We start from the raw sequence: 25,042 nt of genomic DNA on the forward strand, positions 1-25,042 counted from the left end.
CCATTTGTGCGTCTTTAGGTGAGCTTTTTCCTTTTGTGTTCTGCTTTAGCGTAACCTCCCATGGAGAAGAATTGTATGATGAGGCCTCAAACCTCCGTGCCTCGCTGGAGAGCGAATCAAATGTCTATGAAGTAGAGGGGCCTCAGGCTGGTAAGTGGCTGTGTATTATTTGCTGTGACTGGCACACATAGTGCATCTCCTGTGAGCATACATTGGCCTTGATTCATATACTTCTACAGCAACGCTTGAGGCGTGCTAAAGATGTGCTTTAGGCCCCTTTCACACTGATGCGTTGCAAAACCGCGGTAAAAACAATGAGCGTTATTGCCGCGTTTTTGCCGTGTTAGCAGTAAAAATAGCGCTAAAGCCCATGCGTTTTAATCGCGTTTTTATAGCGTTTTTTTAAGCGTTAGCGTCAGCAAACCTGACCATGTGACCATGCGGTCATGTGACCTTCCCCACAGTTTCTGGGTGGTTTTAAAGCGTTTTTACCGCGTTATTACCGCGTTTTTACAGCGTTTCCTATTCATTTCAATTGGGATAGACGTTTTTACAGCGCTATTATATGCGCCCCAAAGATGCTCCAAAAAAGCTGTTTGCAGGATTTTTTCCAATGCACAGCCAGCACAACGCCTCAGTGTGAAAGGTTACACTGAGATACATGGAGGGCGTTTTTCATGCGGTATTTAGGCGGTAATTTTAGCGCTAAAACACATGAAAAACGCCTCAGTGTGAAAGGGGCCTAAGGCATGCTGAAATGTCATGCAACAATATTTAGCGGGCCACTTTAGCATGCCTTTGGTGCATTTAAAGGTTTCCTGAGTGCTGCTTGAAACCTAATGAATCAGAGTCATTGAGTCATGAAGCCCTTAAAGTGAAACTAAACCCTCCTTTCATTTACAGCCATGGAAGCTGCCATCTTGGCACCTGTCTGATCTGCTGATGCCATGGTGCTGCACATGTTATGACATCAGCTATGACATCAGCTATTTGATGGCTTGACATTAGTAGGGAGCACAAACAACTGTGACCAGTATCATTCATGGCTTAAAAATGCAAAAAAATGTGTCACCGGTGCAAAAATATATAAATCTATAATAATATGTGACTTTACCTTTTGGTTTAAATATCAGATCTGCTGCAGTTATAGATCCCCCCACTAATAGTGTGGGGTAAGCAATGTTGTAGAAATAGGTGTAACTGCGCTGACCCTAAATAGTATATTTATCTTACTACATATCAAAAACAATCTTTTATACGTGATTCTTCATCATGAATTCAAATAAAGTGCATATTTAGTGAACTACAATGAAAATAATCCTTCTTAATCAAGAAAAAAATTATAAATAATAAAAAGAATCATGTGTTAAACAATAAACAGTCCCAGTGATCCCCTTCAAAAGATGGTGATCCGAATCCCACGTGCACAAATCCACATCCCTGATTGGAAAACTTTCACCGATTCGTGAAACGCCACCACCTTCTGAAATAGACACTCACCAGAAACAAGATAAAAAGATGCCTTTGGTCTATGTTGGGATGACCACTCCACTAGACATGTGCATTGACAAAAAATGTGTTTGTTTTCGTTTTCATTCATTTTTTTTTTTGCTTTTTTTTTTCGGAAATCCGAAAATTCGGATTTTCACATTTCCGGATTTCTAATTTCCGAATTTTCCGATTACCGGTTTTCGGAAAATCAGTAAAATTCGAAATAATTAACTATTAAATTATAGTTATTGGAATTTCCTTTCAAATTTGGCTGTTTGTGAACGTAACAAATACAAATTTATCTGAAGTTACGAATGATCCGAAATAACGAAGGTCGCATCTAAACAAATGGAATGGAACAAATTAATAATAAATAATAACAATAAAAAGGTATTGTTGTTTATTATTATTATTATTATTAGATCGTTCCATTCCATTCGTTTAGATACGGCATTCGTTATTTCAGATAATTCTTAACCTCGGATAAATTCATATTCGTTACGTTCACTAACAGCCAAATTTGAAAGGAAATTCCAATACCTATAATTTAATATTTATTAGTTATTTAAGATTTTCGGGTTTTCGAATTTTCTGATTTTCATTCATATATTTGGATTTTCGAATTTCCGAAATTTCGAATTTGTCAAAATTTAACGAATTCGGAACTAAACGAATTGCACATGTCTAAACTCCACTCATATATAAGCATGCCTGAAGATTCCCCAATTTAATGCCAGTAATCACTCCTTGCATCTCCACATTAATCTCAGGATCTCCTAAAAAGCAAACGGCCATCATTGCGCGATATATTAAAATGTATTCAATCATTAAGATAAGTACAGGAGGTCACCGAGTTACGAACCCATGACTTGCGAACGACTCCTACTTACGAACGGGAGGCGGTGTCTGTGGCGTCGGTGGGCACAGTGGAAAACGACATTGGAAAACAGCGCAAAACATCGGAAAAGGACGTTCGAAACCATCGGAAAACGACGTCTCTGACGTTCTGCGCATGCGCTTCCGACTTACGAACAAATCCGACTTAAGAACAAACGTCCCTAACCCATTTGTAACTCGGGGACTGCCTGTATAGGGAATTTTCAATCACAAGTGTGGTGCCTATAGACCGGCACCAAGCCGTTCCGTCTCCCGGGATCGGTTGCGCGATCCAAGCCTCGATTTGGTGCGGGTTGGGGCAGGAAGTGACGTTGGCGTTACCCAGAATCTTCTACACGTTTCGCATCCAATTATGCATCTTCAGGAATATGGCTTGAATATAAAATGTTTTTTTGGAATGGGTTAGACCAGTGGCAGCCCGTCCATAGGGGGCGCACGGGCGCCAACCCCCCCCCCCTACAGCTAGTCTCAGAAAAAAAAGGTTGTTAGGTGCACTATGTGCTGGGGCGCTAGACACAGTGCACTATGGGAAGTGTGACGCCAATGCAATCACATGATTGCAGGTGAGACAATTCATTTGCGGGGTTTTGTGATTCCTTGTGGCGCAATGCAAAGCGCCTCTACACTTGATGTCTTTTTGTTGATTGGCACCACCGTAGGACATGGGCGGTGCTTTCCCTCGGAGCTGCAATGTCACTTCCGGTTTCTTTCCTTCTGGTTGTGCCAGTGAAAAACCGGAAGTGACGTCGCCGCTGCTTGGATGGAATGAACAGCCCGAGTGGTGCACTTTTGCAGATTGATTGAAGATTATTTTGGTAATCCCTGACCCTGTCGCTGTTTTAGATGCTATTGTGTGCTGTGCTGACATCCTCATGTGTACAGTACAACATGGCAATGTTCTGGTCCATCAGTACAGTACAACATGGCAATGTTCTGGTCCATCAGTACAGTACAACATGGCAATGTTCTGGTCCATCAGTACAGTACAACATGGCAATGTTCTGGTCCATCAGTACAGTACAACATGGCAATGTTCTGGTCCATCAGTACAGTATAACATGGCGATGTTCTGATCCATCAGTACAGTACAACATGGCAATGTTCTGATCCATTAGTACAGTATAACATGGCGATGTTCTGGTCCATCATGGTACATTGTGCTCTCCATGTATTGGATTGTACAGGGAAAATAAGACACACACCCACACATACGGAGACAGGCAAAGCCTACACCATCTTGTCTCTATCAGCTATACATCAATCTCTGCCAAGACGTGTTTAAGCCCCCGTTCACACCTATGCGAATTAGATGCGGCTTACACCGCATCCAATTTGCAGGACATTTTAAAATACATTCATTTGAATGTATCTGGTTCACATATGTGCGTTTTTTGGGCATTGCGGTGCGAATTACAAGCCCATTTTCTCCTATGGGAACGCATCTGATTCACAGATGCATTGCGTTCTGAACATTTATTTTCTCCTTCTCCTCACTACACCTCCCCCCCCCCCCCTCTCCCTGCTCACTGATCCGCAGCTACAGCACAGAGAAACCTTTGAACAACTGATTTTTATCTTCCCAGTCAAACCTGAGCTTCAATTCGCACCGCACATGTGTGAACCCGGGCTTAATATTCAGTGTAAAATAATGACTTGTTCATTTTCACTTATAGGAATATTGTTATGTCCATCCTTCAAAATCCACCCCCAACTGAGCTTCATGTGCAATCCACCCTAAAAAGAAGAAACCCACAACCCCCCCCCCCCCCCCCCCCCCCCCGTGCTCCCGCACCTCCATCTCCCACAGCAGAGCCCCCTTGAGTGACGGCAGCAGCCACCAGTCCCAGCTCAGGGGCGGGCAGACCTGTGCAACAACTTTCCTAATCCCACAGTTTCTACAGATTTCTTTATTGGTGTACATGAGTGATCCATTCACCGAATAGGCAAAATCTACTTCTGTAGCTGATGCCCGTTCTTTACCTTCCTTGGCCAAACCTCTCCACCACCCCGATCCTTCATGGACACAGACTTTTTTTATTATTCAGTCATAGGGATAGCGTGCCTATCCAGACCTGGTGCTGACTGGTCCTAATTGTAGATGAAGAATGCACCTGCAGAAAACAAGATTCTGTTTAGTTTTTTTTTATTTTTGTTTTGAGGGGTTACAATCTGACAACAAAGAACATAAGTGAGTTTTCTGAACTTTGTACATTGTAATACAGTCACTGTGTACAAGCAGGGCAGTTCAAAAGGGGAGCCCGGTCAGGAGTCGGCCTGTACTGTCTTATTGCGGACGCTGATCATCTTTTGCCTCCCCCTGCAGTGCTGCCGGCTTCTCTTCTTCGTTCCCTCCGGCTTCACTGAAGGGGAATTAGTTCTACTGCATGTGCTCCTTCCATCTGCTCTCCGGGCCCCCCTGAGTGCCCCTTCCCGCCACAGCGGTGCTGCCATCCCTCCTCTCCTGCCAAAAGCTTCTGTGGGCACACGTGGGGGGGTGATTCAGGATGGAGAGCGGGGAAAGGGTATGGTAAATTATATAATTTATTGTCCCCTTCCTTTCTTGAATGAACACAGTGAGCGATCAGTACCAATCACTCCTGTGTCAATTCTTCACTGAAGCATAGCAAACCATGTTTACTATGCTTCAGTTTGTGAATGAGCAGGAATGAGCAGGAAGCTTTCAATGTATTCATAGCTGAGGCTACAGAGAAAGGGACTGATGGATCTATGTCCTCAGTCACTCCTGGCCGGGTAGGTTCTATGGGGCACCGTGATTTCTAACAGCAGCCCTGTGTACAAGTACAGTATACATGAACAGTGAAACATTTTCCAAACAATACATTGTATTAAAATTTTGTATGAATTGATTGGTGGAGGGCCAAGTGGGGTTTCCGCGGGTCAAGGGCTCTGGGGCCATTAAATGGAGGGAAAACATGGAGTGGAAAAGAGGGAATCTTAAAACTCAGAGGTCCAGTCAGTGAAATTTTCATCCAGCAGACCCTTCACATTCCTCTAGGATCCATCACATCTACCCCCCCCCCCCCCAACGATAAAATCAGTGTCCTTAGTCCCCCCTTTTACATCAGTGTCTTCAGTACTCCATTTACTTCACAGCCCCTCTTTTACGTCAGCCCCCCCCCCTTTACGTCACAGCCCCCCTTTACATCACTGTCCTTAGGCTTCACTTTACATCTTAGCCCCCCCCCCTTTTCATTACAGTTCCCCTTTTACATCAGTGTCTTCAGTCCTCCCTTTACGTCAGTCCCCCCCTCCTTTACGTCACAGCCCCCCTTTGCATCACTGTCTTTAATGATCCCTTTAATTCACAGTCCACACTTTACATCTCTGTCCTCAGGCTTCACTTTACATAACAGACCCCCTTTTACATCAGTGTCTTCAGTCCTCCCTTTACATTACAGCCCCCCTTTTATGTTAGCCCCCCCCCCCCCTTTACATCACTGTCTTCAGTGATCCCTTTACTTCACAGTCCCCTCTTTACATCGCTGTCCTTAGGCTTCACTTTGCATCTTAGCCCCCCCCCTTTCATTACAGTTCCCCTTTTACATCAGTGTCTTCAGTCCTCCCTTTGCATCACAGCCCCCATTTTACGTCCGTCCCCCCCCCCCCCCTTTATATCACAGCTTCTCTTTACATCAGTGTCTTCAGTGATCCCTTTACTTCACAGTCCCCACTTTACATCACTGTCCTTAGGCTTCACTTTACATCACCCCCCCCCTTTTACATGACTCTTTTCAGTGATCCTTTTGCGTCACAGTCTCCACTTTACACCACAGCCCCCCCCCCTTTTGCATAATAGTCCTCAGTCATCCACCCTTTACATAACAACCCCCCCCCCCTTTACTTCACAGCCCTCCCTTCATATCAGACATGCGCGCCGTCAATAAATTCATTTTCCGTTTCGTATTAGAATGAATTCGTAATTCATGTCCGAAAATTTCGCACGAAATCCGATTTTTCGTTAGGTTCGTTAACTTTTCGTAACCATTACGAATGTTCGCTATGATGAATTTTATCATTACGAGGGGCTCCCACCATCCCTGTGCTGTGCTGACTTCCTGGGTTTTTAACTTTTTTAGGTTTCATTAACTTTTAGCAACAATTACGAATGTTCGTCAGGAATTTTGCATCCGAAATTTCGTACAAAAATTTGGAAGCATAGCAATTCGTATTTCGGATCCTCCCGAATGTACGAATTTACGGAAATTCGTACGAATTTTTGATTCGTACGAAACTAATCACGCATGTCTACATCATATTAGTGGTCTCTGTTTCCTTCCCATCACCGCCCCCCCCCCTCTTCATAGTCCGACCTTACAGAGCAGGGCAGAGGATGGGAGGTGCAACAGGTCTGGATGGAGGATGGGAGGTGCCCAACTTTTTTTCATGTTAACAAGTGTGTGATTGGTTGCCAGCTAGGACCACCCTATGTTCCCGGAGAGAACGGCCAGGGGCGCTAAGGGTTGCGTCCGTTTGAATAAGGACTGTCATTTGGTCCAAGTTTGTAAACTGTGGTCTTGCATCTGGATCACCGTCCACCATTTACTGATGCTTGATGTATAGGATTAAGGGGAATTGAGGGATGAGCAGGAGGGAGAAGAAGAAAGCTAGAGAGGAATATACGGGTAGTGTACAGGGGCCGGGCGCTCTGATCCACTGAAGTTCAAGCCTTTAATAAAGAAGAAATTTGACTCTATTTGTTTTGTCTTCCGGAATGTGAAATAAAACTCCCACTAAATGAGAATAACACACTACACAGGGGGGGGGGGGGGAGCAAATGTTTCTTTATTGGTGCACTATAGTACATGTTGGCATTGCCATTCCTAATGTTTGTACTCCCTTTTTTTTTTTTTTTTTTTTTTTTTCTGTTATTTAAAAAAAAAAAAAAATTGTGACATTTTATCTTTTTGATAATTAAAACAGTTTTTTCTGTTATTTAAAAAAAAAAAAAAAAAAAAAAAAAGTTTTAATTATCAAAAAGATAAAATGTCACCCTTTTTTTTTTTTTTTTTTTTTTTTTTTTAAACAATTTTTTTTATTGCAGGAACACCAAAAGTCAAGACGTCCAAACCGTGTTTCCCAAGGTACAGCAAACCGTATACTAAAGATTATAAAATAGAGTAGAAAGGCTGGTTTATGTGGTTGATCGAAAATATAAATTTGTGCAATTTCTGTTTGACTGAACTGTTCTGTTTCTGTGGAATTAAAATGAAAACAGTTTAGGTAAAGCTATATACATTGCAAGGTATAAAGGGTAACGCCACTTTCGTGGGAAAAACAGAAGTCATATTCTTGAATGGTTTCAAAACTGACCTTTCCTTTTTCAATCTGCAGCGCTATAATTCTCTGTAAAATTAAATCTGACAGCCTGGAGGCGCTCTTTACACAGAACGCCCCCCCCCCCCCCCCAGGTATGCTATTTCCTGCTTGTGTGATTGGCTCACTGATTTTCCCAGAAGTCTGCACTAAGATGCAAGTCATAATTTGAGCATCCCCTGCAACAAAAAATATAATTTTTGGTGAGATACTCCTAAAGGGGAGCAGACCTTGCCACTTTCCTCATTATAGCCCTGCAGGTGCAGCAGCTGATTGATTATAAAATCACTCCCATACAGATTCACTGGGCACATGGACACAGACAAGCAAACAGCTATTTCTTCAGAATAATAAAAGGTCTGAATCTGCAACAAAGCTTGTTACAATCCTTGCAATGTACAGAGATCATCCAGAGGAGAAGATTTTTTTTTTTCCTTTTAAAGTAGAACCATAGGCAAAACTTTTTTTTTTTTACATTTTGGATAGAGTAAGGGAAGGTCATAACCCCTATCATTTTTCTTATTTTTGCCATCTGTGTCCCATTGCAGAGACTTCCCTTCACTTCCTGTCCCATAGTCAAAACAGGAAGTGAGCGTAAATCCCTGCAAATTAAGGGAAATTCTTGGGGACTCCCAGGTCGCCAGAACCAGTGTCCCAATTGGGCAATCTCTCTGCTATAATTTTTCTAGGGGCAACCCAAAATTTGGTATTTTCTTTTACTTTTAATGATAATGGTAAACAGGACACACAGAGGGGGTGAATTTTCCTTTAAGGAGGGGCACAGGCACAGACTGCAATAAAAACCTGACAGAGGTTCTAATCCATCTCCACTCTACCCCAAACAAACTGAATTTTCTTTAAGGAGGGGCACAGGCACAGACTGCAATAAAAACCTGACAGAGGTTCTAATCCATCTCCACTCTACCCCAAACTAAAAAAGAAAAAAAAAAGTTTTTTCTTTAGTTACACTTTGAAGTGATTTGTAAAGTGTGTTTTTTTTTTTTTTTTTAGTTAAAAATAACAAACATGTTATACTTACCTGCTCTGTGTAATTAGATGGATGGATGGATGGATGGATGGATGGATGGATAGATAGATAGGATATATCTTGCAAGGCTATTTAAAACACCTGAACATTTTCAAAAAAAAATTTTAAATAGCCTTGCAGGAGGTAAATGTCTTTTTTTTGCATGTGTGCGCTGTAATATTTTGTTCTGTTTTTATGGTCTTATGGCTGCACCGGCTTTAATGCATCTTTTAGGGTGTGCCCCCCAAATATCTTGTTTGTTTATTGTATGGATTCTGACCAAATCCTTTTGGGCTGGAGAACCCCACAGACCCCCCCCCCCCCCCCCCAACCAACCAACCAACATTGCCTCTTATTAGTGCCCACCTGTGTTATAGGTGGAGTCCTTTAGTTCTCCCATATAGAGGAGTGTATTTCTCTCATATAGAGGAGTGTATTTCCCCCATATAGAGGAGTGTATTTCCCCCATATAGAGGAGTGTATTTCTCCCATATAGAGGAGTGTATTTCTCTCATATAGAGGAGTGTATTTCTCTCATATAGAGGAGTGTATTTCCCCCATATAGAGGAGTGTATTTCCCCCATATAGAGGAGTGTATTTCTCTCATATAGAGGAGTGTATTTCTCTCATATAGAGGAGTGTATTTCCCCCATATAGAGGAGTGTATTTCTCTCATATAGAGGAGTGTATTTCCCCCATATAGAGGAGTGTATTTCCCCCATATAGAGGAGTGTATTTCCCCCATATAGAGGAGTGTATTTCCCCCATATAGAGGAGTGTATTTCCCCCATATAGAGGAGTGTATTTCCCCCATATAGAGGAGTGTATTTCCCCCATATAGAGGAGTATATTTCTCCCATATAGAGGAGTGTATTTCCCCCATATAGAGGAGTGTATTTCTCCCATATAGAGGAGTGTATTTCTCCCATATAGAGGAGTGTATTTCTCCCATATAGAGGAGTGTATTTCCCCCATATAGAGGAGTATATTTCTCCCATATAGAGGAGTATATTTCCCCCATATAGAGGAGTGTATTGCTCTCATGGTTCAGAGAAGCAGGATCTTCAATTCTATGGATAGCTTAGGACCCACTAATAATGGGGTACTTTGTCGCAATAAGTGGGCTTAAGCACCATATAGCAATATGGTGTGACCAAATCCCCATATTTTTTTTTGTAAATCTTCAGCTGTTTTAAAAAGCCTTACAGGCAGGGCCGTCTTTAATATTGACTGGACCCTGGGCAAACATTTTCTTGGGCCCCCTCTTCCAGGCAATTTCGCTCTCCACCTGCTTTGAGATATACAATAAATAGCAGCTAGACTCAAAATCAATTTACTGAATCAGATCAGGCAGCGATTGGGATTGGTTGCCAGAGGTTACAGTGTATCATTACCGCTCACTGACTGGCTGCTAGAGGTTACAGCACACATTATGGCTCACTTGCAGGAGGTAAATGTGTTTTGTTTTTTTTTTTTGGCATGTGTGCACTGTAATATTTTGTTCTGTGCTGTACATTAGACATGTGCAATTTGTTTCATTCCGAATCCGTTTCTCGACTCAATTCGACAAACTCCTTGATTCGGAAATATTCGAATGTATTATTATTATTTTCTAGAGGTTACAGCACATGACTTCTGCTTGTTGACTGGTTGCTAGAGATTACTATACATCAATACTACTCACTGATTGATTGTTAGAGGTTATTGAACATCTATACCACTCACTAATTGGTTGTTAGAGGTTACTGCACATTATTACTGCTCACTGATTGGTTGCAAGAGGTTGGTGCATAGCATTACTGCTCACTGATTGGTTGCTAAAGGTTACAGCACATCATCTCCTCACTGCCTGCATATTCACATGCACCACAATTCAGGGTTCTGTGGCACCATGTTATTTTGAAGAAGGGTTCCACCTCCAATTTGCTTGCTTTTGCAGAACAGGCTGATGTTAGGTTTAATGACCACAGTTGTAGGCAGGACTTTCAAACATGCTCCTTTACCTCCCCAGTGGGCAGCATTCAGCAGAAGTGATGGTGGATGTGACCTCAGGGGGACATGATATACATATGAATGCCGCCTCTATTTACATATCAATGCCGTGGTCCACAGCTATATACATATTAATGCCGCCGCTATTTACATATCAATGCAGGTTATTTACATGTAAACACAGTGTCTGCAGGTGAGTCATCTGTACATGACAATAGGGCAGAGCTAGGCAGCAACAGCAGAAGTTTACACTGAGATATCGGGACACAGCACGGGACTAAAACTTCAAGGGATAAGGGAATTTAAAACTGGGCTAGTTGGCAAGTTTGAGGCAGCTGGTTTGGGCCCCACTACAATGATAGGGCCCAGGGCAGCTGCCCCTTTTGCCCTGCCTTTTAAAAACGGTCCTGCTTGCAGGAGGTAAATGTGTTTTTTTTTTTTTTTTTTTGTTTTTTTTTTTTGTTTTGGTTTTTTTTTCATGTGTGCACTGTAATATTTTGTTCTGTGCTGTACATTAGACATGTGCAATTTGTTCTGTTTCTCAACTCAATTCGACAAATTCCTTAATTCGGAAATATTCAAATTAACGAAAACCCGTTTTAAGAAATTTTTCTGAAAACAAGAATGAAAATTTCAAAAGAACGAAAATCTGAAAATTAAGAACGAAACTCCCAAATAATAACTAACGAATAATAACTATTACTAATTATTAAATTATAGGCATTGGAATCTCCTTTCAAATTTGGCTGTTAGTGAAACGTAATGAATACGAAATTATCCGAAATAAAGAATTCTCCATCTAAACAAGTGGAACGTAACAAATTATTAATAATAATAATCGTTTTTTCTTTATTTGTTTTACGTTCCATTCATTTAGATGCGGCATTCGTTATTTCGGATAATCTCGTAATTCGTTGAGTTCCTAAACAAACAAATTTGAAAGGAAATTCCAATACCTGTAATTTTAATAGTTGTTGTTTCGGATTTCAAAATTTAGGAATACCGCATCTAAACGAATGGAACATAACAAATTTATTTGAAATAACAAATTGTGGTAATAACGAATTAACTGAAAAAACAAAAAAACAAGGTGAATGAAATGGAAATTTTTCGGCAGTGCACATGTCTACTGTACATAGCCTGTGCAGAGAGCAGAGCTATGGGAGGGACCCAGCAGGCTCCACCCACTACAGGCTGCCTGCAGAAAAATACCAAAGGGGGCGGAGACGAGACCAGTCTTCCTGCACAAGGAGAGAGAGCAGCAGTGAGAAGTCTTTTATTACAGGAAGTCTCACACTGGATTACTGCTAGACATGTGTGATTAGTTTCGTACGAATCAAAAATTCGTACGAATTTCCGTAAATTCGTACATTTAGGAGGATCCGAAATACAAATTGCTATGCTTCCGAATTTTGTACGAAATACAAAATTTTCGTTTACGAATCTCTGATCCAAATTCCTAACGAACATTCGGAATTGTTACGAAAAGTTAACGAGTCTAAAAGTTAAAAACCCAGGAAGTCAGCACAGCACAGGGATGGTGGGAGCCCCTCATAATGATAAATTCAACATAACGAACATTAATAGGTTCGTTAACTTTTCGTATCAATTACAAATGTTTGTTATGATGAATTTATCATTATGAGGGGCTCCCACCATCCCTGTGCTGTGCTGAATTCCTGGGTTTTTAACTTTTAGGTTCGTTAACTTTTCGTATCAAACGAAAATTCGTATTTCGTACGAAATCTCAGACACGAGTTACGAAATACGAATTAATTCTAATACGGAACGAAAGGAATTTATTGACTCACATGTCTAATTACTGCACAGATCTGGAAGAAATGCACAAAGATCAAGAAGAATGCACATGACGAATGGATTTAGACAATATTTGCTGATTCCGGAGTTCAGCTTTAAGGAAAAGAGAAGTGAATCTCTGTATCAAAAAAAAAATAAAAGTTTACATTTTTAGATGAATTTTAAGAACGTATGAAATGTCACATAAGGACCAGACAGGGGAGTGTGATCAGCCCTGGGGGAAGATATGACTTCTGAAATATCTCTGTTCCAGCCCAAGCCCAGAGGGAAGGCGCAAGTGTTATGATGACGTTGAGATCTTCCAAGAACCTCCAGAGGACACCAATAATGTGTATGAGGTAGACGAAAGCGGTAAGGATCACTTCTTCGTTTTCAGTTGTTATTGAATGTATGCGCCCATAGTAACCTTTGTGTATAAAAAAACCTGTAAAACCATGCGCTTACTCAAAAATATTGTATATGTAAGCAGCTACCACAACAAATAGAAATTTTGCTATAAATCATATAAAACCAAGTGTAGCGCTACTAAATGAGAAAAAATTATAAATATTACGATAACACGTGCAATGATGAAAGTAAAAAATAGGTGTTTTGTATCTATTGAAAGTTCGTGCATGAAAAGTCCATCATATTAAAACACCCTTAAAGGGGTTGTAAAGGTAATTTTTTTTTAAAAAAAAAATAACAAACATATTATACTTACCTTCACTGTGCAGCTCGTTCTGCACAGAGTGGCCCCGAACCTGGTCTTATGGGGTCCCTCGGCGGCTGTTTCAGCTCCTCCCCGCAAGCATTAACCACCTTAATGGTGGTGAGTGCTTGCGGGCGCGCTCCCGTGATACAGCCGGCGGCTATAGCCGCTCGCTTTATCACTCGGCCCCGCCCCCGGCGCGCCGCGTCATCGGATGTGATTGACAGCAGCGCGAGCCAATGGCTGCGCTGCTTTCAATCCATCCACTGCAGCCAATCAGCGACCAGGCTGAGCTGCAATGAAGATGACGAGAACGAGCAGCGAAGATTCGAGGCGTCAGGTAAGTAAAACGTGGGGGCTGGGGGGCGGCGGTATTGTCAAAAGTTTTTTCACCTTAATGCATAGAATGCATTAAGGTGAAAAAATTTTTACCTTTACAACCCCTTTAAGGTCACCATATGTGATGGCAAGATACAAAATGGAAAAAAGTCCGGAACTAAATAAATAAACAAGTGCAAAAAACATAGATATTGCAATGATGATGAACTCCAAGATTTATGATCGTGGACACTCTCAAATACAATCCAATCGGTACTGATAGAACCACCCCCCGAATGACTGGAGGCTTACCGGAAAGTTGGGACCCACAGAGCGTACGCTATATGGGTCAAATAGGCTTAAGTTGTTCTCTGGCAATGGAGGTAGAATACCCAGGGCTGATAGATGGTGAGATCATAGCCGTGCTATCCCAAAGCAGTCTTCTCCGTATGGAAGCTCAGACACCAGCGGACATAACCCACGTGTAATGAAGAAGTGGCCAATAGTGTAATTCCGTAAACCATGTAAAAAATTTTTTTGACCTTCCACTGGAGGAACCGCAAGAAAGCTGTGGGTACACTGCGCCAAAGTACAGCAGATATAGTAACCTTGCTGCAAAGTTATTACTGTACTTTGCAAGTCACTGTGTGCTGCATTGTTCAAGAATGAGCAGTCGGGTTCTGTACAGCGTTGGCCACCAATTTATGCCAAATGTTTGGCGCTTCAGTTGATCTGGTTATTGGCTAGCCCAAAGCTGAAGTTGATTTGCTTATATTTTGCCTTCCCTGGCTCCACGGGCCGTTGCTTCTCCTCCCCAGCCGAACAGCAAGCGTGTCCTGAGATACGATTGGCCAGGGAAACTTAGGACTCCCGGGCCAATCGGTTTTCGGGACCCGCTTCCTGATTTGGCCGGGAGGAGAATCGGGAAGACAACGGCGACTATTAATTTGCTATTGTCACAAAACTCGGTGGGCTCAGGGCCCCCGACGCAGTGCTCTGAGCCCCGAGCCCACCCTTTCTTTTGAAGCCAGTTAGAGCCTCAGGCTCTAATCATTTGCTTAAAAAAAAACAAAACATTGAAATCCATGCGTCCGGCACCCTGCTTGTACATTAGGGGCCGGGCGCATGGATTAGGGGGGGCGGCGTCCCTGCACCCCTTATGGACGGGCCGCCACTGGTGCATTCTATGGAAAAGGATAAAAAGCCTTCTGTGTGCAGCAGCCCCCCTAATACTTACCTGAGACCCCTCTCTATCCAGCGACGTGCATGAATGCCTCGGCCGTCTGGGACTCTCCCTCCTGATTGGCTAAAACACAGCAGCAGCGCCATTGGCTCCCACTGCTGTCAAAGTCAGTTAGCCAATCAGGAGAGAGAGGGGCCGAACCACAGCTCCATGTGTGAATGGACACACGGAGCTGCGGCTCGGCTCGGGTGCCCCTATAGCAAGCTGCTGGCTGTAGGGGCACTTGCCAGGAGCGCTGACGAGGGACCCAAGAAGAGATGGATCTAGGCTTCTCCGTGCAGAACCACTACACAGAGCAGGTAAGTATATCATGTTTATTATTTTTAAAGGAAAAAAAAGAGACTTTAGTATCACTTTAAAGCTGAATTCCAGGAATTCAGCAACTTTGCAAAACGTGCAGAGTTAAGTTCAATTAGGTGAATGTCGCCTCCGGGACTTATCTCTATTCCTTAAATGTGACAGGTTTATTGCACTCCCCGAGGCTTCTTTTGGCTGTGGGAGGAGAGAAGCACACAGAGCAGATTTGGTATTTTGTGAATGATTTAACATAATACAAAGGCTTCTGTGAATGGGCAAATGGAGGGTAAGGCATAGCAGTTCCAGCGACTCTGCTCCTGATGGAATGGAGACTACAGTGAGCCACAGTGGAGCTCTCTGGGATGTTATCCTTCAGGAATACTATAAAGCTGTCAGATGTGAATAATAGAAATAGGTCTGTGAGATGGCAGACGCCTCGTTGGACTTAATTCATGGTATGCCTGCAATTTTTACAAAGCGGCTGAAATACTGGAATTTCGGCTTTGGGTCCTTAACCTGGTAATGTTTTGGCCAATAAAGATTCTTCTGTGGTAGAGAGAAAGTTTCGGCTGTCAATTTGACACCTGGGAATTGCAGTGTCACATGGAGTGACACTGTTCGTTACATATGCCCTGTACACTTCGGTCCTTAAACCCATTAAAAATGGTGAATGGTCAAGTCTGTTATATACATTTTATGCCGGACTTTTTTTTTCTCAGAAAATAGGTGCAAGAACTTTACCACTCCCCCTTGCTGAACCCCACTGAATGGGTGTGGTCAAATTGCAGAAACTGGAGGAGGACCTTAAAGGGGGAAATAAATACCAGGAATGCACAGTTCAGCAGTGCGCTACGTACAGAGTGCAGGGTTCAGGGGTGCGCTACGTACAGAGTGCAGGGTTCAGGGGTGCGCTACGTACAGGGTGCAGGGTTCAGGGGTGCGCTACATACAGAGTGCAGGGTTCAGGGGTGCGCTACGTACAGAGTGGAGGGTTCAGGGGTGCGCTACGTACAGAGTGGAGGGTTCAGGGGTGCGCTACGTACAGAGTGGAGGGTTCAGGGGTGCGCTACGTACAGAGTGGCGGGTTCAGGGGTGCGCTACGTACAGAGTGGCGGGTTCAGGGGTGCGCTACGTACAGAGTGGCGGGTTCAGGGGTGCGCTACGTACAGAGTGGAGGGTTCAGGGGTGCGCTACGTACAGAGTGGAGGGTTCAGGGGTGCGCTACGTACAGAGTGGAGGGTTCAGGGGTGTGCTACGTACAGAGTGGAGGGTTCAGGGGTGCGCTACGTACAGAGTGGAGGGTTCAGGGGTGCGCTACGTACAGAGTGGAGGGTTCAGGGGTGCGCTACGTACAGAGTGGCGGGTTCAGGGGTGCGCTACGTACAGAGTGGCGGGTTCAGGGGTGCGCTACGTACAGAGTGGCGGGTTCAGGGGTGCGCTACGTACAGAGTGGCGGGTTCAGGGGTGCGCTACGTACAGAGTGCAGGGTTCAGGGGTGCGCTGCGTACAGAGTGCAGGGTTCAGGGGTGCGCTACGTACAGAGTGCAGGGTTCAGGGGTGCGCTGCGTGGAGAGTTCAGGGGTGTGCTACATACAGAGTGCAGGGTTCAGGGGTGCGCTACGTACAGGGTGCAGGGTTCAGGGGAGTGCTATGTACAGGGTGCAGGGTTCAGGGGAGCACTGCGGGGAGAGTTCAGGGGTGCGCTACGTACAGAGTGCAGGGTTCAGGGGAGCGCTGCAGGAAGAGTTCAGGGGTGCGCTACGTACAGAGTGCAGGGTTCAGGGGTGCGCTGCGTGGAGAGTTCAGGGGTGTGCTGTGTACAGAGTGCAGGGTTCAGGGGTGCGCTACGTACAGAGTGCAGGGTTCAGGTGTGCGCTACGTACAGAGTGCAGGGTTCAGGGGAGCGCTGCGTGGAGAGTTCAGGGGTGTGCTGTGTACAGAGTGCAGGGTTTCAGCGTGACCAGGAGGGTAAAAGATGAAGTGATGTGTTGACATCCAGGGCTGCTCTATACAACAAAATTATTTTCAGTAATAAGGAAATGAAACAAATGATAATAATGTCCGGAAGAGAAAGCAGTATATCCGACCTTCTTCACCAAACAATCACTGCAGGTGAATCTCCCAGCTGCATGCTTTTTAAATGACAGCAATTGATTTTCCACCAGTCAATGTTTGGTGAAGTCACATTCACTACAATGAACATAATGTGGTGATTTTTTTTTTTTTTTTTTTTTTTTGACCGCTAGAATTTCCATTTGTGTAATAAATCTTCTCTCTTTATTCTGTTTCAGGCTCTGTACATGCCCGAGAGCCTCCTGCAGAGACTGAGTATGAGGTAGGTCCTTCTCTGGTACTGGGGCAGTTTGGGGTTATGATTGGCATAGTTAAAGCCGACCTTTCCTCCCTTTTACAAAGTGTTTACATCAATGTGCATTTCTGCCTGCTGATGTGAAATCATCATCTAAAGGTTCATTTTAACGGTTGGGGGGGGGGTTTAGGGGGTGAAGCCACGTTTTCTTCTGTCCCTCAACTGTTCCCCTTTTAAAGTGGTTGTAAACCCTCACATATACCCAGTGAAGTGACTATTCTCAGGTGACACACAGCGATGAAACAAATCCTCCTACATAAGTTGTACCTGTCTCTCTGCAGCCCTACTTCTGTTCAAGGTGCTCAATTATAAAGCTTGTCTGAGCTGTCAGAAAAAAGAGGGGGCAAAGAGCTAAATTTACACTCCGCAGAGCTCAGTGAGGAGAGCTCTGAGAGCTGACTGGAGGGAAGAGACACCCCCACCCCCTTCACACGGGAAAAGACCAGAGGCTGTCAATCACAGGCTGTGTGCTGGAGCCCTCTCCCGGTCACCATTTTTTCTCTTGGTGTCAGAAGTCACTCATGCAGATAGCAGAGGAAGGAGGCAGCAGACAGAAATGACACTTCGTGCCCTGGACTGAGACAAGTAAACACTATAGAGGGATAGACTTTGTTCATATTTCATGTCTGAGGTTTACAACCACTTTAAGCTGCAGAGAGAGCGGATTGGGTGTACACAAAGTTCATAGTTGGTTGCAGGTATATTGAACTCTAATTTCTGTCCCCGGCCGGTCAGTCTGGTCTATCTGCATTCTGTGAATTCTCTGAGATGAAAAAAGGTTTGCAAATGTTGAAACCTTCACTTTTTGCTACATGACTTTATACAAATGTTTTCTTTTTGTCAGGTTGCAGAAGAAAACAAAGATTTTCGGTGAGATTCTTCCACTTTGTACAGTAATCATTAGATTTGGCTCTGTGTTTTTTGTTACAAACTTCTGTTAAAAAAAAATCTACAATGTTACCGCAGTGACACTCAACTAGTTCTGGAGATCGTATGTAAAAAAAAAAAAAAAAAGAATTAAATAAAATTAAATTAAAAAAACATTTTTACATTTTTTTTCCCTACACTTTGCTTATTACAGTGACGATCATTGTATAATCAATCATTTCTATCTGTGTTTGATATTCATTAACCGCCTCCCGCCCGGGGCGGCTCTTGTTCTGGGACGACCTCATACGACGGCGCCCAGTTTAGCCGCGATCGAGCGCCCGCTCCCAGGTACACGGCGTGACCCCGATCTCGGCAAAGAGCCGCGGTCGCGTCTCCTTACCCATGTGATCGGCTGTGTCCAATCACAGCCGGTCACATGTAAACAAGGAGATACCGTTTATCGGCTCTCCTCGCCTCTCACTGACAGGGTGTGAGGAGAGGAGAGCCGGTCAGCAGCATTTCCTCACAGGGGAGACGTGTATAGGTAATCGGGGCACCGATCACCAGTGCTGATTACAATGCAACCCTAACAGTGCCCATCAGGGATGCCACTCTGTGCCCATCAGTGCTGCCCATCCATGCCACCTATCAGTGCTGCCCATCAGTGCCCATCCCTGCTGCATATTAGTGCCTCCTCATCAGTGCCTCCTCATCAGTGCCCATCACTGCTGCATATTGGTGCCTCCCCATCAGTGCCCATCACTGCTGCATATTGGTGCCTCCCCATCAGTGCCCATCACTGCTGCATATTGGTGCCTCCTCATCAGTGCCCATCACTGCTGCATATTGGTGCCTCCTCATCATTGCCCATCACTGCTGCATATTAGTGTTTCCTCATCAGTGCCACCCATCAGTGCCCATCACTGCTGCATACTGGTGCCTCCCCATCAGTGCCCATCACTGCTGCATATTAGTGTCTCCTCATCAGTGCCACCCATCAGTGCCCATCACTGCTGCATATTGGTGCCTCCCCATCAGTGCCCATCACTGCTGCATATTGGTGCCTCCCCATCAGTGCCCATCACTGCTGCATATTAGTGCCTCCTCATCAGTGCCGCCCATCAGTGCCCATCATTGCTGCATATTGGTGCCTCCCCATCAGTGCTGCCCATCAGTGTCACCCATCAGCGCCCATCAGTGCCCATCACTGCTGCATATTGGTGCCGCCCATCAGTGCTGCCCATCAGTGTCACCCATCAGCGCCCATCAGTGCCCATCACTGCTGCATATTAGTGTCTCCTCATCAGTGCCACCCATCAGTGCCCATCACTGCTGCATATTGGTGCCTCCCCATCAGTGCCCATCACTGCTGCATATTAGTGCCTCCTCATCAGTGCCGCCCATCAGTGCCCATCATTGCTGCATATTGGTGCCTCCCCATCAGTGCTGCCCATCAGTGTCACCCATCAGCGCCCATCAGTGCCCCTCACTGCTGCATATTGGTGCCTCCCCATTAGTGCCGCCCATCAGTGCCCATCACTGCTGCATATTAGTGCCACCCATCAGTGCCCATCACTGCTGCATATCAGTGCCTCCTCATCAGAACAGCCTATCAGTGCCACTCAGTGCAGCCTCAGCGCACATCAGTGAAGGAGAAAAATTACCCGTTTGCAAAATTTTCTGACAAACTAAGAAAAACTTTTTATTTTTTTCAGAATATTTGGTCTTTTTTTCATTAGAAAGCTCTAATTGTGTGAAGAAAATTATGAAAAATGTCATTTGGGTACAGTGTTGCATGACCGCACAATCGTCATTCAAATTGTGACAGCGCTTAAAAGCTGAAAACTGGCCTGGGCAGGAAAGGGGGTGAAGGTGTAGTAAGGGCTGTGACTGGCCCTGCACCATGTGATCACATTGACCAATCAGAGATTACAATAGTAAGCAATGACATATGAATGAAAGCCATTGTTTACTACTGGACAAGTGATTACTGTGATTGCTCACAAAGATCACATGATACCAGGGCCAGTCACGGCGGCCTAGTACTCTGATCGGTGATCATTGTGTTAGAGATCGTGCCGCTGCCTGTCCCCGGGGGGAGCGCGCCCCCGGGAGGATGTACGGGTACTTCTTCCCAGAATGATGGCTAAGCAATAGTGGGACCCGCCTTAGCCTGTGATTGGGCAGTGAAAGAGCAGCAGCACATTAGTCCTCCTCCCGCCCTCCTTTCCTGTGTGTCGGCTCACAGACCGCACTGTGCAAAGCAACAAAGCTCTGAGTGCTGCTCCTCCCCCTCCCAGTCTGAGTGCTACTGCACAGGGGAATATAGGAAGCTAATATAAAGATACATTTAGGTACTTATGTTGGCGTAAAAATTCAATATAGTGATGAACAGAATAAATATAACCTATGGTCTGGGCTGGGGATTATGTAAGAAAAAAAACAAACAAAAAAAAAAAAAAACACAAAACAAAACAATCACCTAGACTTGACTTGACTTTTTTTTTTTTTTTTTTTTTTTTTTTTTTTAGAGGATCCAGAAATCTGAATGGCACCTACCCCGGCTTTAGATCATCTGTGCCTGAAGACCATTACAGGTAAGTGGATCACCCATCACCGCAGCTGTCTTTGTAATTCTGAGTAGGTGATTGGGGAAGGTGGGATGAATAAAAGGGAATTCTTCTAGTAGGTGAAGGGTGACCGGGATAATATTTAAAGGGGCACTCAAGACAAACACAAAAACGTTGCAATTGTTTAGGAGATGTGTCCCACCAGACTCCAAGATTAACGCGGTTTGTGCACACGGGCCCTAAATCCCTCCGTCTGGTGGGATTCTTCTTTTCGGCAGGAAGGAGGTGAAAATGTAGTGATTGCTGTGATTAGCCCTGTACCATGCGATCACATTGACCAATTGGAGATTACAATAGTACGGGCACGCGGGGCACCCCCCCCCCCCCAATCCATGCGTCCTGGACCAGTGGCGGGTGGTGCTCAAAATTTTTTTTGGGGGGGGGCACAAACAAACTGGAAAATTCTGAAACAAAAACATCAATTGCAGCCTCACTGTACCATCAAACGCAGGCACTGTGCCCATAAATTGCAGCCACTGTGCCATATCACATGCTGCCAGTGTGCCCGCCGTCTGCACTTACCCTGTCTCGGTGGGACAGCTCCTCGATGTCTTCTCCCGTCCTCTCTTCCTGTCCTCTGCTATGATTGGACGCCTGATAGGTGTCCAACCACAGCGCCTGTCGTTTCAGCCAATCTGGTGACGGGTAACAGATCCGAGCGCCTGATTGGCGGAGAGACGGTTTAGTGTTAGGAAAGCGAATATTAATTATTATATTAATTCGCTTTTCTAACACAGCTGAGTGACCTGCGAGCGCCATGCGATCGCCTATTAGAGCCTATGGCTCTAATCAAGTGCGTCAAAAACACCCCCCGCCGCTGTAATTCAAGCGCTCGGTGCCCAAAAAGGGGCCGGGCGCCTGAATAGGGGGTGGCAGCGGCAGCCATAGATTCATGCAATGCATGAATCTATCTATTGGTGATAGAGGGGTGGCAAGAGAGAGGGGGCAGTGCCAGTGTGCCCTTATGGACGCACTGCCACTGGTCCGGCCCCTTGCAGGACATCGGACCATGGATTCCAATCATGGGGGCGTTTAAGCACCTGATTATAGCCAGAGGCTCTAATAGGCTTTAAAATAGGGTGGGCTCGGGCGCAGAGAATGCGAACGGAGCCCACTCAGGTGTGTCACAATAGTGGATGAATATTCACTATTGTAACGCTGATCCTCCTCCCAGTCAATCAGGAAGGAAGAAAAGCCGTCGTGATGGAAGAGAGGGTAAGAGCCCTTTTACACTGGGGTGGGCGTGGCAGTAAATTTTTGGCCGCGCTTTATCGTCATTTTAGCTATTGCGCTGCTAGCAGTGTGGTTTTAACCCCCACCAGCGGCCGAAAAAGAGTTAAAACCACCCGCAAAGCACCGCAAAGCACCGCTGCAGCGGCGGTTTGCCGGCGCTGCCCCATTGGGCATTGTAACCCATGCATCTGGCGCCCTGCATGTGGATTAGGGGGTTGGATGCATGGATGGGGGGGTCGGTGCCCCTGCGCCCTGTATGAGTGGCCGCCACTGGCAAAGAGGAGGATCAGGGGTGCTCTGTGCAGAACAATTACACAGAGCAGGTGAGTATAACATGTCTGCTTTAAGCAAAGGGGGGGGGGGGGAATAAGGTTTACAATCACGGCTGCCCATAGTTTATTTAGTTGGGCTGAACGTAATGAACGGATCTAAGCGAGGTGGATGGAGGGATCCTCCCCACTCTGCTGTGAAAACACAATGAACAATGGCTGCAGCCACCAATCGGCGACAGTTTTCACACACCTCTTCAACAGAGGTTTAATGTTAGATCGACCTGTTGAACTGGGTGAATTTCGATCCACCTATGGCCAGGTCTTAGGCCTGGTTCACACCTGTGTGATTTGCAGTGCATAAAAATGCATGTGCACATCCAAAAAAAATAAGGCCTGTCCAATTATTTTTATTATTATTATTATTTTATTTTTTTTTTTTTTTTGCACCTATGCACTGGCGTTCCAGCCAGGAACAGGAGGAGTGAGACTCCCAAGGAAGAGGGCATCACCACTAGGAACGGATCTGTCACCTAACCTGCCAACAGCAGCCAGATATGTACAAATTCAGTTTTGAGTGGATTGACACTTTGCATAATTTTCTCCATCAGCCCATCCCCCACAGTTATTCCCTTTTGTATCACTTGACCCTCCCTGCTAGATTGTAAGCTCTAATGAGCCGGGCCCTCTGATTCCTCCTGTATTGAATTGTATTGTAATTGTACTGTCTGCCCTCATGTTGTAAAGCGCTGCGCAAACTGTTGGCAAAATATATAAATCCTGTATTTTATAATAATAATAATAATAATTGTTTCCCATAACTCATTCTGGCTATGGTTATGATTCTGATGGGCGGAGAACCTCTTTAGTTTTTCACTATTGCTGTCCTTCCTTTTACCTTTTTTTTTTTTTTTCTTTTTTAATTTTTTAAAATTTCTTTCCAATTCTGAAAGCACTGGGACTCTGGACGCAAAAAGGGGTACCCTTCCACGGTGCGACTCCACAGAAGGAAAAATGTCCAAAAGTGAACAGGCATTTCGAAAAAAGTATAAGGTAATATTTTTTAAAAATCCTATTTCTGCAGAAATCCTCTGAACACCAACGAAATAAATAAAATGTGTGTGTGTGCATGTATATGTGTCTATATATATATATATATATATATATATATATATATATATATATATATATATATATATATATATAAAATATACTCTATCTTTGTGGGTATTGGGCCCTTAATGACCAGAAAAAGGTGAAGGCTTTTTGGGGTCCTGAATCTGTACACTTTTTATCCTTTTATTTTACATTTTGTTGTTCAGGATCATCTTCATTCATTTGGCCAGTATGTAAGAGGGTTCCTCAATTGGGGTTCCTCCAGAGGTTGCTAGGGGTTCCTTAATCAGGGATTCTCCAGAGGTTCCTTAATCGGGGTTCCTCTAGAGGTTGCTAAGGGTTCCTTAATCATGGGTTCCTCCAGAGTTTGCTATGGTTTACCTAATCATGGCTCCTTTAGGGGTTGCCAGGGGGTCCTTAATCATGCCTCCCAATGGCCACAAGTGTAAGGAGAATTCTTACTACTAACCATCACACTAATGTATCATGGGTTGTAGATATAGTAATCTTTGGGTTCCCTGAGATCAGAAAGATAAAGTTTGTTTTTGTGTTTGAAAAGGGTAAGAAAGTCTGATGAATGGGGTGTTTAAAGCCCCCAAAACTTGTTTGATCTTTCTACTGACTTTGCTACATGCAGTAAAGTCTTACTGGACTTGCATTAGATCAGGGATACTCAAATCCTCCTTATATTCCCCTTGACTACTATAGGGGGGGGGCGCCAAAGCTATCCTGGTTGAGAGAGCTGCCCCACAAAATTTGGGTTCCAAACACTATCTTGCCTCCAATGGGTTTGGCACTTGACTAACATGCACTCTGTAGATACCTTGTAATGGGAGATTGATTCCAGCTGGAGGAACCAGGAAGTCATAAGGACCAAGCAGTGGTTTGCAGGATGGGATACTGGAGTCGACCAGTATCAGCTAGACTTGTTGCTTCCAGCTATGCTGGCTCCTCACTTCTTGAACATACACCGATTAGCAATAATATTAATACCACCCACCTAATATTGAGTAGGTCCCCATTTTGTCACCAAAACAGCCCTGACCTCTGAAGGTATAATGTTGTATCTGGCACCAAACTGTCAGTAGCAGATCCTTTAGGTCCTGTATGTTGGGAGGTGGGGCCTGCATGGATTGGACTTGTTTCTCCAGCACATCCCACAGATGCTCTATGGATTGAGATCTGGAGAATTTGAAGGCCAAGTCAACACCTTGAACTCGTTGTGCTCCTCAAACTGTTCTTGAACCCTTTTTGCAGTGTGGCAGGGCACATTATCCTGCTGAAAAAGGCCATTGCCATCCGGGAATACTGTTTACATGAAGGGGTGTACTTGGTCAGCCACAATTTTTAGGTAGTTGGTAAGGGTCAAATAACATTAACATGATTGGCAGGAGCCAAGGTTTCCCAGCAGAACATTGCCCAAAGCATCACACTGCCTCCACTGGTTT

General features: G+C 44.5%; 1 protein-coding gene across 1 annotated transcript in view; it reads left to right on the forward strand.

Annotated features, from left to right (window-relative positions):
• Positions 1–25,042, forward strand: part of FYB2 (FYN binding protein 2) — a 95,362-nt gene that overhangs the window by 44,946 nt on the left and 25,374 nt on the right. The window contains exons 5-11 of the mRNA XM_073593883.1: positions 50–150; positions 7,451–7,490; positions 12,813–12,910; positions 17,400–17,443; positions 18,321–18,346; positions 20,878–20,943; positions 23,432–23,531. Of these exons, the coding sequence (XP_073449984.1) occupies positions 50–150; positions 7,451–7,490; positions 12,813–12,910; positions 17,400–17,443; positions 18,321–18,346; positions 20,878–20,943; positions 23,432–23,531 (475 nt within the window). The remainder of the gene's footprint in view (positions 1–49; positions 151–7,450; positions 7,491–12,812; positions 12,911–17,399; positions 17,444–18,320; positions 18,347–20,877; positions 20,944–23,431; positions 23,532–25,042) is intronic.

This window comes from Aquarana catesbeiana, linkage group LG07, assembly GCF_042186555.1.
Source record: "Aquarana catesbeiana isolate 2022-GZ linkage group LG07, ASM4218655v1, whole genome shotgun sequence".
NCBI classification, from domain to species: domain Eukaryota; kingdom Metazoa; phylum Chordata; class Amphibia; order Anura; family Ranidae; genus Aquarana; species Aquarana catesbeiana.